This window comes from Lates calcarifer, linkage group LG4 (genome assembly GCF_001640805.2).
Source record: "Lates calcarifer isolate ASB-BC8 linkage group LG4, TLL_Latcal_v3, whole genome shotgun sequence".
NCBI classification, from domain to species: domain Eukaryota; kingdom Metazoa; phylum Chordata; class Actinopteri; family Centropomidae; genus Lates; species Lates calcarifer.
Window position 1 is genome coordinate 15,198,391 of NC_066836.1, and position 17,334 is coordinate 15,215,724.

The 17,334-nt window shown below is 41.8% G+C and overlaps 1 protein-coding gene across 1 annotated transcript; it reads right to left on the reverse strand.

Annotated features, from left to right (window-relative positions):
* Positions 1–7: 7 nt before the first annotated feature.
* LOC108883614 (nuclear receptor ROR-beta) lies at positions 8–15,409 on the reverse strand. Its single transcript, XM_018676954.2, has 10 exons — positions 14,920–15,409; positions 7,984–8,069; positions 7,724–7,865; positions 6,600–7,139; positions 5,275–5,396; positions 4,894–5,026; positions 4,290–4,397; positions 3,492–3,602; positions 2,749–2,861; positions 8–2,656 (listed from the first exon to the last, which is right to left on the reverse strand). Exons 1-10 carry the CDS (start codon positions 14,924–14,926, stop codon positions 2,495–2,497), a joined length of 1,524 nt encoding a protein of 507 aa, XP_018532470.1. The 5' UTR covers positions 14,927–15,409; the 3' UTR covers positions 8–2,494.
* Positions 15,410–17,334: the final 1,925 nt, after the last annotated feature.

Consider the following 17,334-nt stretch of genomic DNA (forward strand, 5'->3'; position numbering starts at 1 on the left):
TGAAACATTTCAAAAGAAAAAGAAACAATTTATTACATTCTTAAAACCACATATAAGGTATCCCATTGGACAACAATATATATCGAGCTGTGTGACTCAGTTACTCTTGGACTAGTAATATACCTCTTGTACATTTTGTCATACAGGGAAAGAGAAGGGTGACAAACTATTCTTTTTTTGTTTGTACTTTTCCTAGTCTTTCGTCAATTAAAAAAAAATAGATCACCGACTTTACAAGACAAAGGTGGAGACACATAAAGAAAAAGGTGGATAAAAGACTGACAAATAAATGAAAATCACAGCAAAAGAAACATTAAACCCCAATAATGAAATCCTTTTTTTTTTTTTAACTCTAACTGATTTATTTATTTTTTTAAATTCCTATGTCTCATAAATTTAATGTTACAATATTAGGACAAACGGGAAGGGCTTTGACACTTTGTGAGTAACATTCACAAAAATAGAACTTACATCCACAGTGATTATGGTTATGGGTCTCATCTTAGGTGCAAAGGTGTGAGGAGTACAAGGCTAAAAGACGTCACTGGCAATTAAAGGGACGAGAGATCACAGCTAGCTCCCTGAGCGGCAAAAGCAGCAGGTACTCGGACCCTGCTCAAGAACTTCACAGCACCCCAAGTAAGACATTATCATCATCTCAATGCTATTATGACCTTCAGAAAGCGTGTTATTTATGTACATGAAAAATGTAAACAGTTATGTGTGACCTTGTGTGACAGATGTGGTAAAAACAAAACATAAACAAAACAAAAACAATAAAACAGACTGACTGAAAACTACTTAGTCTTACTGGCGATGTGGTCAAACTCAGGGGGGCAGCTGGTAGCTCTGTCTGGCCTTAGACTAGTGTCCAGTGAGAAAGAGGAAAGTATAAGTGCTTGGGTTTGGGACTAGAGGAAAGGGGAACAGCAAATGTACAAAATAATACAGTTGCTCCAACCAGCAGGGAGGGTTTATGATACATATTATGGACCCTGTCGTCATCACGGCCTAAAACCAACTGAAACATTATGAGTGAAAGACAATTCTACTACACATACTCTTCTGACTGCTGGTTAGGAACGGGGCGGGGGGGAGAGACCCTGTGTGTCCCCTTTTATTTTACAGTTCTTGAAGTTATCTTTTGCCTTGCTTTCTCTTTTCTGTAGTGTCCAGTTTGTCCTCTTGTCTCTTAGGCAGGGGGGGTGGGTGGGGGCAGCAACAACACAGACTGAACGCTTTCAGTTTAAATGCAAGAAGACCGGCAATGTTTTTTTTTTCTTTCTCGCCTTTGTTTTGGTGCACTGCCACCCCCTGCCGTGTGTCGCTTCTGCAACATGTGTCCGCCCCATCGCTTGCGTGATAACCGCGCCTAACCCAGCTGAGCTTTTGCTGTTGTGGGCAAGAGGGGGGTTGTTGCCACGGAAACCTGAGAGTACTGTCAAAAAGAGGAAAAATAGTCCAGAAAAAGATTTGAGTCCAAACATCAGCTATCCCCACGCATCCATCCATCTTTTTCTTTTCCACCTCTACATCTTACTGTCCACTTTTCTCTCCCTTTCTCTCTGAACTGAACTGAACACACATTCTAACTCTCTCCATATACTTATATAGTCATCTATTTACATTCTTATTTAAAATATTTGTTTATAAATGTGTATATAAATTAAAGATAATTTCATCTTGTCCTGTCTCTAAGTGGCATTTACAAGGAAAGGGGTGTGTGGGACTGAGGTTTCTCATTGCATTACAAGAGCCTACAAAAAGGCAGCACCGAACACCGTCTAAATGTGTGTGAAACTGGTACTCAGCTGATGAGGGAGGTCAGCCGAAGCCATGAGTCATATCGTATCTGTGTGTTTCTTTATATATCAGAGAAAATGACTCATGATCTTGGTCCCTACGTGATGGTCAGTACAAAGGTATTGTCTTGTATGGATACGAATGTGTTGTACCATACTGAGATGTAATAACATAGAGAGAAATACTGACTGAGAGCTGTATTAATAGTGAGACCTGTTGATCAATACAACTTCATCCTAATACTATATGTAAAACTCTGTCTCATAGTGGCAGGGTTGTACATTCACTGTTGTTGGGTTCTGGCTTGTGCACTGGTGCTTATCGATGAGGTACATTCATAACTGGTTGGGTGATCCACAGTGGATCTGATCTTAAACAAGTGTTAGAGCTTGGAGTTGTTACATGCTAAGTGGGCTGCTGTGCTATTATTTCAGTGCCCATCCGCTTGCTGTTAATGCTACAATATGCAGAGGACCATGCGCATGTGTGGTCTGTAGTGTAAGGTGCTTTGCCTGCTGGGAAAGTGGAGGACTACTTTGGGATCGTGGGAGACGGAGTATTACAAGTCCTGGATTGTCTCTTTAACTGCTGGTTGTTGAGCTTCAACATCTCTATCCTTCTTTGTCTCTCCTTTTTACTTCCCTACCTCTTAATACACTCTCCATCTCTCTTGTTTTGTCTATTTCTCTGTCTAGCTGTCGGTGGAGTCCGGCAGAGACATCTCGCTGCCAAACACTTCCCGGTACAGTGGTGGGAAACTGTAGGCGGTCTCTGGGTGGACCAAACGGAAAAACTCCAGTTTATCGATGTGGAGGTTACAGATTGACTTCATTATGGGCAGCTTGGACACCATCTGTGGAGACAGAGGAGACAGAAAGGTGAATTTATGTGTTTGTGTGCACAGTTGTAATGTGTTTAAGAGTAGCTGTGACTTCTTGTCTTTACTTTGTCCAGTTTCTCCTCAGGAGCACCGCTCTTCTGTAGACTATGCTGCAGAGCCAGGTAGACTTTCTCTTGGAGTTTCTGAACCTTTTGGCCTTCTGTCAGCCAAGGTCGATCTGCAGGAGAGAAAATAACAACTTGTTAACATACAGTTTCCCCGGTTTATTCTCCTTAAGTGGCCTTAGGGTTGGTAAAATCGCCTTACTCCATGCTGTCTGACAGAATTTGTTCTTTTAACAAATTACTGAGGCTCACACCGAGTGAAAATCAAGCCAAAGGTATCATTAAATCAAACAAATATATCAGACGTCTTATGCATCATTTCAACACATTTAGCCTGACATATTTGGTATGTTTGTAAACTTTGTGATCAAAATTTTTAAATTCACATTCTGTGACTATGAAAAATGTATGGCCGCACAGAATGTACTTTACCACTCTAAACCAAGCGATTCAGAAGTGTGAACAAACAAAGGCTGATATGTACTGCTGCTGAAATGACACATGGGGATAAATGACCAATTTTATAATGCAAAATGTTGTTGAACAATCTCCAGTGATAAACAAAAAACTACAAAAAAAAAAAAAAAAAAAATGTTTGTGTAGATTGTTTATGTTGAAAACAGATATCTTGCAGTCGCTCTTGAAATGTCAGCATGGCTTTCTTCACCAAGGACAGAACAGCACTGAGTAAATGAATGTGTGAGCAGATCAAAGCAAATAAATATTGGAAGAAGAATAATCACCAGGGGATAGTAGGACGGCAGCGCTAAACAGAGCCATTTCTTCGTCAGACAGCTGTAGACGGCAGAGTCCTTTTCCAAGATCAAACACTGCGCTAACCAGGTCATCACAACCTGCGCAAACACAAACACAGGACACTGTTTAGTTAATTGTCAAAAACAGCAGCTTAATAGTCCAGTTTAATTAGACAAACCGATGCAGGAAACACCCAAGAGATGATGGTGTGAAAAGCCTGATCCACAGTGACCTACAGATTCCTCAATTAAATGTGCCATTAACGTCTGTCTGTTTTAAGAAATCTGTTGAGAACAGCTCATGGAGAAACACTGCTGTACTGACTGACATAATCCATCATTTAAAATTAACAACTTGGCTCATTTTCACACTGCTTGCTGTTGTGTTTAATAGTGTTTGTTTTCACTTCCTCCATTAGGGTGTATTGTTACACAGCTGGTGGTACTAAAGAGGCAAGACAGTGCTTCAGAAATTGAAAAGCAAGCTGGAGACTTTCAATAATTTCTCCTCAAAGTCAGTTCTAGCTTTAATGAACTGCTGCTGACAAGAATGAGCCAAAATGACTGTCTTATAGAATCATTTTAAGAAGAATTACCACGCTTATGTTATTTAAAATCACGAACTATGTTAGTGAGAGCAGAGGCATCTCTATAAGCTGTCAGTAATTTCATTTCCTACACAGTGATGGTAATGATTACACATTTTCCAGCTTACATAAGGTGTAAGAAACATAATTATCTGAATGTTTCAGAGCTTACACAACTACATTCCCATCTGATCCTCACCAAGTGCTTTGAAGAAGTGGGCCGGAGCAAACTTCCCATTGAAGAAAATGGTGCTGTTGTTGACGTTGAAAGCTCGGCACATACGAATCAGCAGGACCTCCAGACAGCCTGAAAGGGCAGCCACAGATAGAGGCAAAGACATGGAGAGATGGAGAGATGGAGAGATGGAGAAAGAAGAGGAGGGAGGAGGGAGGAACAGACAAGGCCCAAGATACTCCAACATGCACAAAACAAACAACGAAATGTAAATAATTTTGACCCAGATTGGTGCACAGCATATATAAGACATTTTTTGAACCATTTAAAAAAAATTTAAACGTTCAAAACATTTACAAATATATGCATTTTATATCACAGATATATGTTGAGAAGATATGGAAAGTAATTGAAAATTTTGTTTCCAGAATAGTACAGTTTTCCCAGGTGTGTGTAGTTCATTAAAACAAATAAATAGATGATTTTTTTAAAAAAAAGGCAAAGGTAGAAGGTTGGAGACAAAAAAAACAGGAAGGAACTAAAGTTAGTTTCAGACTCTGTTTACTTCGGAAGAATTAACTCTGTTGATGAAGTATTTGAGATTTGAGCTTTTTTTTAAGACACTGACCTGCTTTCAGCAATATAATCTGATCATTCTGGCATAGGTCCATGAAGCCAGCAATGCGCTTGGCAAACTCCACCACATACTGGATGGCGTTGGTAATATGGTGTGCACACTGCTGCCACATCCACTCAGCTGACTGATGAAAGAGTGACACAAAAAAGACATGCGAGTATGACAAGCCCATTCACATCACTAAGCAAACTAAGTTTTTTTTAATTAATATCTGATCATTTTAGTTCTGATAAAATTATCAAATCAAAACAGACCACCTTGTTTAAGCCAGACACCGAGCTTATAAATTATTCTGATCTAATTTGCCAGTGGCAATGCTATAAAAGTTTGTGAACGACAGAGGACTTAACACCTGGGGGGTTCATTATGTACCTTGTTCTGAAAAGCCCGTGTTTCCTCAGGTGCGTACTGTGCCCAGGTGAATCTCTTCATGTCCTCAGCGCTGTACTGGCACGTCTCCAGGTGAGACTTGACAATACTCTGAGTGATGCGCTCTGTGAAAACAAAATAAGCATACACATCACAACACAAACATCAGTGTTGTCTCACTCAGATTATTTGTACTGGTAGCAGGTTTTGTGCTTCGGAGAGACAGAGAGAGAGCAGCAGAGTGTAACAGCAGTGTTGTTTACATATCCACAGATCGTGGTGGTGTGACCTTGAATTAGAAACTAGATGCTTTGTGACATTCTGCTGTTATGTTGAGTGCTACTGGCTCCTCTGCTCATCTCATTTCCACAGCTGTTAGGATCTTCTCCACCTCCTGCACTTATTACATCCAGCAGCCACAATATTTATTCACTGCTTCTTTTAACAGTCCCCTGAGCCTCATTGAAAGCCTCCCTGCAGTTTGCTGCTGCCAGCAACCATAAAGATGTAAAATAAAATACAGATGCATTCTTCCTCAAGGTCTCTAGAGATGCTATCTTTAAAAATGCCATTGCTTCTTTAACTATATAAATACCACTACACCCTCACCCCTTTATCTGCCCCTGTTTTTTTGGGTGAGCTGGGGCTTGTGTGCATCTTCTGCCTGTTTCTTATTGCTTTCTTCCTTCTTCATTTGCACATTTAATCTTATCCTTGTTTTGCTGTTCTATCTGCCACGTATCTGCTATGAAATCTAACTCTTCACTAACTTGTTTATGAAATGATGAGATGTCCTTGTGAAAATGGTATTTGCGCTTATTCCATTTCCTTTAAGCCATCAATGGATAATAGATGGTGGTCAGGTGAAAAAAAAAAAAAATACCACTACCTGTTTTACATTTTTATAGCTATAACTAACAGTATAACATCCTCATGCTGTATTCTCTTTACCAGAAATACTGTTATTTACTCACTGATTTATTAATTATGACCTATTCTGCTTTGTCTTGTTCTCTTGATGTAAACTGCTGTTATAAAAACTCAGCACTTCCACTAAATGTTTCAGTAAAAGGTTCAGTAAAAGGTTTTATGGTTCCTGAGCTGCTCAGACTGAAGTCTAATGTGAATCATTTTAAAGAACAGCTAAGTTTAGAGCTTGTAGCAGGTAATGCAAAACAGGAGCACTATGAAAAAATGTATACAAATAAATGCCTGTCTCTAATAATATCCTGCACCATGTAAAGGCCTTGTTCTCACTGTAGTTGCTAAAGGTACAAAGTGTGAATAAAAAAATGACTTATTTGTGATACTAAATTGTTAGTACTCACCAAGGTCTGTTATTGAGCAGTCATCAGGCAGATGGTCCAGCAGTGCATGTGTGTGTCCCAGCAGTGGATGTGTGTGAGAGTGTGTGTGCAGGAGCTGTATCCCATTGCTGTCACCCCCGTCCAGTATAGTCTGCTGCGGGGAATTCTGATTGGACATGGATGAGGAAGAGGAAGAGGAAGAAGAGGATGATGAGTTGGAGGTATTGCCGGTGCTGGCTCCTCCGCCACCTCCGAGCAGCTCCAGGCTGCAGTACTCGCTGGCCTCCTCGGGGGTCAGAGGCAGGTCGAACAGGTCGGGCAGCGCCGCAATGTCGTCCAGGTCGCTGAGGGTGGAGCTGGAGCCCCCGCTGCTGTAGGACCGGCTCAGACCCTCTTCGCCATCCTCTCCGCTGCCGCTGCAGACTCCATCATCCCTGGGTAAGGATAGAGCTGTGGAACCCCCGCCTCCGGAGCCCACACACTCCTGGGACTTCTGGTGCTTCTGAACTTCAGCGTAGAGGCTGTCACGCTGCTTCTTTGACATACGACCGAACTTCACTGCTGCAGAGAGAAAATATTATATTTCATTATAGTAAACAGACAGACTCATCTTACAAGTAACTACTAGCGGTATGGCTGGGGCATGTTGACACATTTACCTTGAACAAATTAAAATATTCTGTTTTTTGCATGTGTGCAGAGATAATACAGTTCTTCTGTTGCACATCTATAACTGTTACCTCAATCTAATTGTAAGATATTTCTGGCTTATAAAGATTCCTTCTGCCACATTATCCATAAGTACTGTTACTCTCCAGTCCCTGATGACAGTTCGTCATCTCTCCAGTCTACATACTGTATTTGTTTTCTTGCTGCAGCCTACAGAAGAGTGGCAAACCCTGTTGACGACAGCTGGTGTGAAACATTACTGCTGGGGGCTTCAAATTCTCCTGGCATCAGCTTTTAATTAAAGGGACACATGCACTGGGCTGCACTGGAGAAACACATCTACTAAACCTGCCTTATGTAAGTGAAAGGCCCACGTTAAACTAAACTCAGCTGTGGTATGTTTTTAGGTTTACCGCTGAATGTCACGCTTGAAGGAAGTGAGTAGAGAGAGTACAGTGCGTTCTTTGTGTGTTTACCGTCTCTGCTCATGCCCAAAGCCAGACACTTCTGTAGGCGGCAGTGCTGGCAGCGGTTGCGGTTAGTTCGGTCGATCAGGCAGTTCCTCTGGCGGGAACAAGAGTACATGGCATTGTTCTGCTGGCTGCGGCGAAAGAAACCCTAAACACGCACAAACACACACATAAGAAACACTGTAAATGTCTGCACATTTTAAATAACACAGGTTACTTAAAGTGAAGTTTGGTGGCCTTTTTGACTCTCTGTGATTCCTCCTCACCTTGCAGCCTTCGCAGGTAATGACGCCATAGTGGATTCCTGAGGACTTGTCCCCACAGATCTTACAGGGGATGACCTCGATCTGAGCTGCAGGACCAAAGACAACAGTGAAGAAAGAGGTCAGAAAGCTGCTGCCTCGTGTGTCTCAAATTAACATAGAAAGCTGCACTTCAGAACAGAAAGTCAGTGGTCAACATCTGCTCAGTGGTGTTTGACAGCACTGAGTCATACTGTGGACTGTTTCCCAAAATAGTAAACACTGACATAACATTAAATAACATGATGCATTCATTCAGACAGAAGCATTTTTGGTATATTATTACTTGTCTGGCTACTGATTTTATCCAAATAAAACTTTGATTTTCTTTATGAAAAACATTCAGACGTACTGTTCACTGCTAATAGTGGAGGTTAAAATCCTCCTCGATCTGAGACCTGCTCTGAAAAAGCTGATTGTTTTATATTTATCAGTCTTGTTCAGTAAAGAGAAATAGGGACTCTTCTTCTGTTGAATTTGGCAGGGCTGCTTCCACCTCTTTCTCTTGTGGTGTTGCCCGGTAGTCCAATTTGTAACCCTTAATACTTTCATTTATTTGTATTCCTTTGGACATATTGTCAATAAACACATTATCCATTTCCAATAGTATGCTAATGATACATAGCTATACTGTAAGTACCACTTAAACCTGACAAAACAACCAAGTTCCAGGCATAAAAAAATCTGAGATCCCTGGTGAAATACAATCTGCTTTTTTACAGTTAAATCTTGGCAGCTTCTCCATTACTGTAACACAAACCAACCATATTTCAGGCCTGGGTTTTGGCTCTCTCTCTTTTGCTGGCCATTTACGTTGCGCTATGATGTTACCAGCTCTAAACCTTGGCCAGATTTAGGTCCTTTGTATCTTCTGTAGTCCTTGAAAAACCTGACCATGCTTTTATCTTGTCACAGTCAGACTGCTGTATCTGTGTGTACTCAGGATTCAGTAAGAAGGCCATCTCCTGCCTCCAGCTGATACAAAATGCAGCTGCAAGGCTTCTGGCCGACTCTATTTCAGTGAGTTGTTATGTTACACCTATCCCTGCTCCCTTCTCTGGGAGCCCTTGAGCTTCAGATTAATTTAACATTTTACTGATAATGTTATAGGCTTTAGACAACTAGTTACATTTCATGTCAGCCCCCTTTCAGTCTTAGTGCAGTCTGTGATCCTGAGGTCAGTCCTTCTGGTTAAAACAGGTCTCATTATCAGGTCTCTGTAAATCCCATGCTTTAAAAAAGCTCTCTGATCTTAAGCTATTTCTTAGTGTATTTTGTCCTTCCTTTGTATTTTATGATGCTTCATGACCCTTTGGTAAAATATGTAATTAATTGAAAAGCAGCATATTTTATTGTTACTATTATCATTAGAAAGATATTAACACCTTTTAGAAACATTAACAGATTACTACATGAGTCAAATCTGGTACTTTGCACCCGAGTGTGGTATCAAAGAAAACAAAAAACACAGCAAGTGATGTACAGGATGGAACAATGTAGCATCAATTAAGTCATATATATATATACATATATATTCTATTGATGTCAACAACCTTGCAGACAAACTGTCCCACAGTAAGCACACACAGTACAAGAGAAGATAACTTGCCATAAACGGTTTGTACCCTGTGTGTGGCCCCCACGAGGGAACAGAGTACACAAACAGATAGGGAATCACATGACACTCGCACATATGACACATACACAAAGACTCCTTCTTTTGTGACAGAGAAAAATAACAACAGCTATATCATAAGATACTGCTCAGCCTTGGTGTCAGTGCAATCTTTGGACTGAGTTACAGAATCAGAATTTGTACCGCTTGTGTTGGGGCGACATATGGAAAACCACCTAGTGACTGAGGAGGAATTGTTGCACTCTTAGATACTGGAAAACACAACTTTCCACCCCCTTTTCCCTTTTAATGACACAGTCATTAAAGGCTGTCTCTCCTCTTAAACTGTTACTAAAATACTCCAACTGATCAGGGCAGCTGCAGGCATGCAACGGAAAAATATCTCCCTCTTTCCCCCTCCCTTCCTCTCTTTCTCTCAGGTTCCCCTCCACCCCTCCCTCATCTCTCAATTATATAACTCTTGTCTGTGAGCATTCCTCACAACACTCATTCAGCGGGCTCACTCTAGCAACACCGAGACCCCGCCCTCCTCCTGCTCGCTCTTTCCCACTGGCCGATCAGCACCCCAGCCTCCTTGGTATTGGCTGAGTCATCCGTCACTCAGGCGCTGTAGCCTGTCAGCCCATGTGGACATTCTGTCCTACTGACACACTTTCCCACTGCAGGGGGAGAGGGAGGAGGGAGGCAGGCGCGATCCCGTCTCTCCGCAGACCAGTTTTAAGGTGGAGCTGAACAATACTCAGACTTCCCCATAAAACATTTCCCTATGGGCTCGGAACTTGCATTTGAAAATTGGCTGTGTTACATAACAGCAAAATTAACCAAGAGAGGCAATGATAATAAGCCTAGAAAAACCGCACTCACCAGTTCACTTAATATGCAACACAGATCTTGACTGATTTCCCATAAGTCTATTTCTGTATGGAGTGATGTCTACACAACTATCAAGCACTGTGCTGTGTTACTGGTGAGAAAAAAAAACAAAAAAACATTTGATTTGACCGTAACAGCTCCTACTGTACCTGGCTACAGTCCACTCAAAGCAGACTAACTCTGAACTTGAATGTCAGCTATTCAGCCCCCTACCCCTCTGCCCCATCTTTGACATTGAGCTGCTGCTTCAACCCGTTCTATTCTCGTCCTGTGCTGAGAGCCAGAATTACACAGATGCCCAGCCACCCACCCCTGTTGCTACAACCACACATACAGAACATGCCTTCACTCCTCTTCTCTGACTCTCCTTGCAGATATCCAGACACAACCTAGAGACAGTAAACCTAGACTCATCTCCCTAAAGTCCCCTTGTTTAATGTGATTAGCTCATTTATAGCATGGTAAATGAAAAATTACCACAAAGTTAAACCAATTACCTCAATGAAAAGAATTAATAAGTACAGAAGATTAATAGGGATACTATAGATGCCTCAGTGAACCAAAGGAGACAAAAACTAGGGCTGCATCTAACAATTATTACACTTATTGAACACTCTCATCCATTATTCTCTTGACTAATTAATTGTTCGATTAGAAAACAGTAAAAGATGACCAGCTGTCTCCAACCCAAAAGTATTCTGTTTACTACCATAGAAGAAGAAAATCCCTTATGTGTATGTTTGAGAGGCAGAAACCAGTGTATTTTCTGTATTTTTGCCTCTTAAGTGACTTAAATGATTATCAAAAAAATTTTTCTCATTATGTAAGAGGTCAAATGTGCAGGGTGCTAACTGCCCTTGAGCAAGAGATTGACTCTGGGCTCTGTGGTGTCTTTTAATTATTTTTTCATTCAATCACCTAATCAATTAATTGACCAACTGACAAAAAACACCAACGTCACCAATCAACAATGAAAAAAAGCTCACTAACGATGAATTCAACTAACAATGCTGGAGGCAGCAGTAGCCATACTGACGTTAAAAGCAACATTTACCTTTGACCCTGAATATCACTGCTGACCTGTGCTAAAACACCAGTCTGAGGTACCTGACCTTTAGCTCTCTAGGGAGAGACGACATTCCAAGAAGACTGATACCAATACTGCTTTTTGTGAACATGAAGTCTACATGCATCGCTTTCCATTTATCACTCACTGACACACTGACTAGAGGGAGAGACAATAAATGAGGTGAAGTTACGCAAATGACAAACAAAGAAAGGTGTTTGAGTGGTAGGACAGCTACTTTGTGTGGCACACCCATGCCTTCTCACAAAATAAACTGTGAACAGACACTTAAACAGCTCAGCTACAAAACATGTTGGCCCCAGTGTGTTTATCAGCCAGCTAAATGTGTAACTGTCTTATCTCTACCAAAGCCTAATTCAGTAGGGGTGGAGCGGGTAGAGGCAGAAAAAAAAAATCACTGACTTTGTGCTTCCAACAGTTCAGTTCTCTGTATCTAACGTGGAACAAACAGTCAGTACTTCTCCAGCAGGAGCCTGATTGTCAGACAATCAGTGTGTCAGGAGTGTGACGAAGAGAAAAACTTGAATTTTGACCTTCCACATGTTGTTCACAGTCACATACGTTCAGAAATCATCCATGCACGCACACACACACACACACATACACGCACACACGCACACACACACACACACACACACACACACACACGCCACTTCTCCATTTTATAATTGTACAGGTAGTTTTCATACAAGTACAGGTTGTCCATGTTTGCTTGTTATGCAAGAGGTCTCAACATGCAGACTGCTAACTGCCCTCAAGCGACAGATTGACTTGTTTTTTTCATTACCTGCTCATAAGAATGACTGACAGCATGAGAAGACACACTCAATAGGAGGTGGCAGCCCTGTGCTTGAGCTCTATACACAATAGCAATGCTGAAGCACATGTTGTGTCATGCCTCACAGTGGGGTGTAGGCTTACAGTGAGCACCACAGCTATATCACAACAATCTACTGTGGCTGTCTCTGTCGCCTCTTCCTCTTTAGAAATCATGTTCAAGAATGGGAATATTTTTCCATATTATTTGAATTATTTGAATTTACATATTATTTGATTAACTCTATTGTTACCTTATGTGTTTTCACACCCTCTGGTTGAATCCAGGAAGGCAGCTGTCTTACTGTGAATACCTTGTGAAACACTATCCCACTCTGTGACATACACAGCTCTCAGAAAATATTTTCATGTATTCGATAAGGATGGTCCTTCACAGTCCTGACACAGAGCAACAGTACTGAGACTCAACATACACTCAATGCATATAGCTATACAATCTGGCTGTCAGGCTGCTGGTGCATTCAAATCAACAGGCTCTATTTTAAAAGATGCTAATACCAGTGGAAGCCAAGCTGAGGCCCACAGAGGGGGCATTAGAGGAGAGCTAAGAATTTCACAGGGCTCTTCTGACGGGTGTCAGTGCATGACAAGACTGTCATGGTCTTTCGCTGTGTTTACATGTAATCATGTTCACTATCCAGAGCAGCAAAACCAGAGGAAGTGTCAGAGGTCGAGACATTACGTCATGACAGGCCTCTAAAAGTCTGTCCATGTGCCAAAACCACTGAAGTGTCTCAACAATTTGGGTTAAAGTGACTTTAATTGTAAATATGCATGAGCATGTTCAAGCTGGGATAAAAAGTGCTGACATGCTTTTCTAGTGAGGAAACCACAAGCTGGGTGACTAACCTACATTTTCAGTGCGGCAGGCTAAGAAAGGTTTGTTTACATTTGGATATCCTGCCAGAAAGGGAACCTCCCTCCACCAGAGGCCCCCTCTGCTTCTCTCTCCCCTCCCCTCCCCTGTTTAGTGCAAAAATTCATCTAAAAAAAACACAACTACTTGCACCTAATCTCCTGTCCTGCACAGTAAATGCATTGTAATGTTGACCTTGCTCAGACCAAAAACACAGAAATGTAACAGAACAGAACCAAAATGCTGTTAAAATGATAAAGAGCTTGTTTAAAAATCTGTATAAGACAGGCAGAAATCGCTGCAGGTAGATTAGAATCAGTTCATATTTTGAGAGGTTACAGTAGCTGCTGCAGGCTAAGTATTGGGGCGAGATACATGCACAAGAAAAAAGGTCTCTCCAGAATTGAAAAATATATTTTAAATGAATGTAATTTGCATGTTGGCTACATTAGTTTTGAAACTTATTTTTATCATTAAAATGTGAAATTATCCATATTTTGGATTTCACAGGCTGTACACAAACAGCCTGCCTTGTCAATAACATTCATTCACTGCCCAAGTTCAAGCTCAATCTGTGTTTTGGCGGCGACACGTTGTAGGGACCGTCACCGAGCGCCTGTAACCGCACATGGCATTGCACATAAGGCGGCACGACGCTTCCCAGAGCCGCTCCCCCTCCCTCTGCTGCGAATGCTGTATAATGTTGGGTGACATAACTAGGTCAGTGGAACAGCCAGGTCCCTCTCCCTCTGTACACTCACGCAGTCGGCCATGCTGGCACAGTCATCACATCACAACACAACACCACCACTACTACACCAGCACCGCTCAGATTTATCTTATATAACCACTGGTGCGAAGAAGAAGTTTGCAAGCATCTTCAGGATTTAAAAAAAAACTATTATAGAAACTATTATAAAGTTAGATTTACATATATACCAATATAAAGCAGAAAAATAACTACACATTATTCTTTTAAGCGAATGTTGCAAAACGTTTACTGTTGTGGTTTAATTCACCTGATCAGAGACCTGATAAGCTCGGATAACATCTCGATTACATAATTCTAGTTTTGGTTAACAACAACCTCCTCTCACGCCCCTCCCTCTCCTCATTGCATAACTCCAACATGGACCCCTCTAGCAAAAACAAAAAAAATGTACAGAAGCACTCCCAGGTGAGATGTGACTCACATTTCTTCACACACAGACAGATTTGGCTCTGCAGTGAATCATAAAGCAAAATTACGCATGTGCACAGTTGGGATTTTGGACTGATTTCACTGAGCTATAAACAGACTTGAAAGATGAGGAAAAACAAAAAAATATCCGGTAAGATTACCATTACCATGAGCACCATGCCTCTTGCTCTTTACCATTGCACTGTTGAACTTCAGAGTGGAGCATGCAGCCCGGAGGCTCTGTGCAGCGATAATCCAGTCATGAGGGATTAATGCGCACAGGGAGGAAAACAGGCGCACTCAAGCTCCCTGTGCGCACACATGTGGCCGTTCCAGCCCCGTTCAAAAAACCACGACGTGATGTTTCCCCCGTCAAGTTCAACTAAACATGCACGGATGTATTGTGTGAAAAGAAAACAACAACAACTTACCTCTCATTTTGATGTTTTCTTCTTTTATGCGAGGGCGATTGGAAACTCGACTACATGTGGTTACTGTAGGTGACAGGATAGAGGAGAATAAAGCGCTGGAGCCAGAGTACACACTGGCTCTGTCAATATTAACTTCGTCCCGGCTGTAGACAGCTCTCGTAAAGCACGACCAAAAAAAGGAGGAAAAAAAAACTACCCGAAACTCCTCTCCCTTTATCGCTCGGTCAAGTCCGAGCAAAATAAAAGAGTGAAAAAAGTCGCTTTGGATCGCATCGTAGCCGTCCCAGGCGCACTGGCGAATAGATTTGGCTCAACTTTTTTTTTTTTGACAGGATAGTTCCCCCACGGTGTGGACGAGCGGTGTTCGGCAAACCCCCCCTTCTCTGCGCTGTGACTCTCTCCGCCTGCTTTCCTCTCAGTCTACCCTGCTAACCTACTTTCTCCAAGCGTGGACTCTCACATGATCTCACTGCCGACAGCTCCTCTCGCAGCACTCGCGGGCGCGCGCCCGTCGAGAGCGAGTTTAAGGTGGCCGGATAAATGATTGACTGCTGCTCTTACTCCTACTGTGATGATCAGTAATGAGAAATAGCGATTATCGCTTCCAGGAGGTGACAGGAAGGGAATTAGACCCACAACCACTTCTTTAAAACATGCATTAATGCATACTGTTCTCTCTCATTTCCCTTACTTGATAACAGCTTCTGTAACAGTGCAGAATGTGCCTTATAAACCTGAACTGATTCACACTTGTCTGATTAGGTGTTGCCAAAATTAAAACAAGAAGCTATCTAACAGTTTCTGTCTTTACTAGAGAGCTGACACCTTATTCACTTATTGTTCCCCCAATTAAGAGTGCATATTTATGACACTTTTAATAGTCCTTGTGCTGCTAACAAAGAGAAACACCTGCTTTCAAAAAGAAATGAGACAAGAAAAAAGGAAGTTTAATTTTATAGGCAATAAACATTCTATAATACAGAGCTGCTGCAGTGACTTTGTGGACTTGTAAAATATTTATTTGCACTCAAACGAGCTTTGTTCCTCAGTAATGCTCCTCTGTGCTAAGGAGAATAGGCCAGAAAAAATATCCCTGGCTGCTCTCCCAATGATTGCTCACCATCTTTCAATTTATTCTCTGTGGAGCAGAGTTGTTCCAGAGTTTACACCCAGTAACCTCGCAAAGGTTTGATTCACAGCAGTCTGGTTCCTGTTTCGTGTTCACATTTCTGTGCTGGACATGCAGGAACATATCACAGGAACACTGCTGTAATATCTGCAGCTTGTTATATTTAACTTATTGGTATGCATGTACAGTATTAGCATGTTATCCTCAGTGTTTGGCATTTTTTCCCAGCAAATGTATGGTGTTATTATTTATTTAATTTTTTTTTTTTTTTTTTTGCTGATATGAATCATCAATGTCTTTGGATATTTTGTGCTTTTTTTCTAAAGCAAATTCACAGCTCATCTTCTCTGGTTTAATCTATGAATAATAAAAGATTCAGATTCTGATCTAAATGTATGCTTGGGACAGTGTGTGACAGTTGGTGCTTATGAGGAGGTGGTGGTAGGGGTGCTGTAGCGGGTGGCCTTATGATGCAATGTTCTGGCAGCGATGTTATGAAACAGCATGAAGGCAGAGATTACTCAAACTAGGTTAGTGGAGCAGCCGAGCACAGAGCACCTACAGTCACAGATTCTTTTTCTGTTTCTCTCACACACACGTTCACCCACACAGAAAACACACAGGCGCTTGCATTCTTCTGTTTTTTTTCCTCTCCAAACCCTTTTTCCTTTGCCTCTTCCTTGTTTTTAACATGCAATCTTTTTTTGTTTGTTGTCCTTTATGTCAGCCAAAATTAACTCTGTCCTAACACTTTAATGTTTTTGTTCATGCACACATGTTCAAATCATCATTTTTTCTGGCCTTTCCTGTACATTTTTTTTTGTTCCTTGCCGTTTGTGTTCGCTGTTTTCCCCCCTCTCTCTCTCTCACCCTGTACACATCTCCTCTAAAGCCCCTCTGTTCTATGTCTCCCTTGACAACGGCAGTGACATTTTGACCTTAGCTCTTACGTAACCGCTGTGCAACTCGGTTAGGCGGCAGAGGAAGGAGAGAGAGGGAGTGGGAGGAGGAGGAGGTCGTCAGCATGGCTTCGTATATGGCAGACATTTTGTTGCCCGATGATAAAGTAAGAGGTGAAAGAAGAGGCGAGGAAGAGGGGGAGAGCTTAGGGAAGCTGGAAGGCTGCCAGCAGCAGCATAACAGGATGAGGGAGCAGACGGGGGAGGCCAACAGAAACAGTACATAAATGGACGGATATTTACATCACAGGCTGTGTGACAGCAAGCAGAGCTGCAGTACACACAGTCAGGTGAAATAACCAATGTCCACTTTGCCTTGAATCCTCT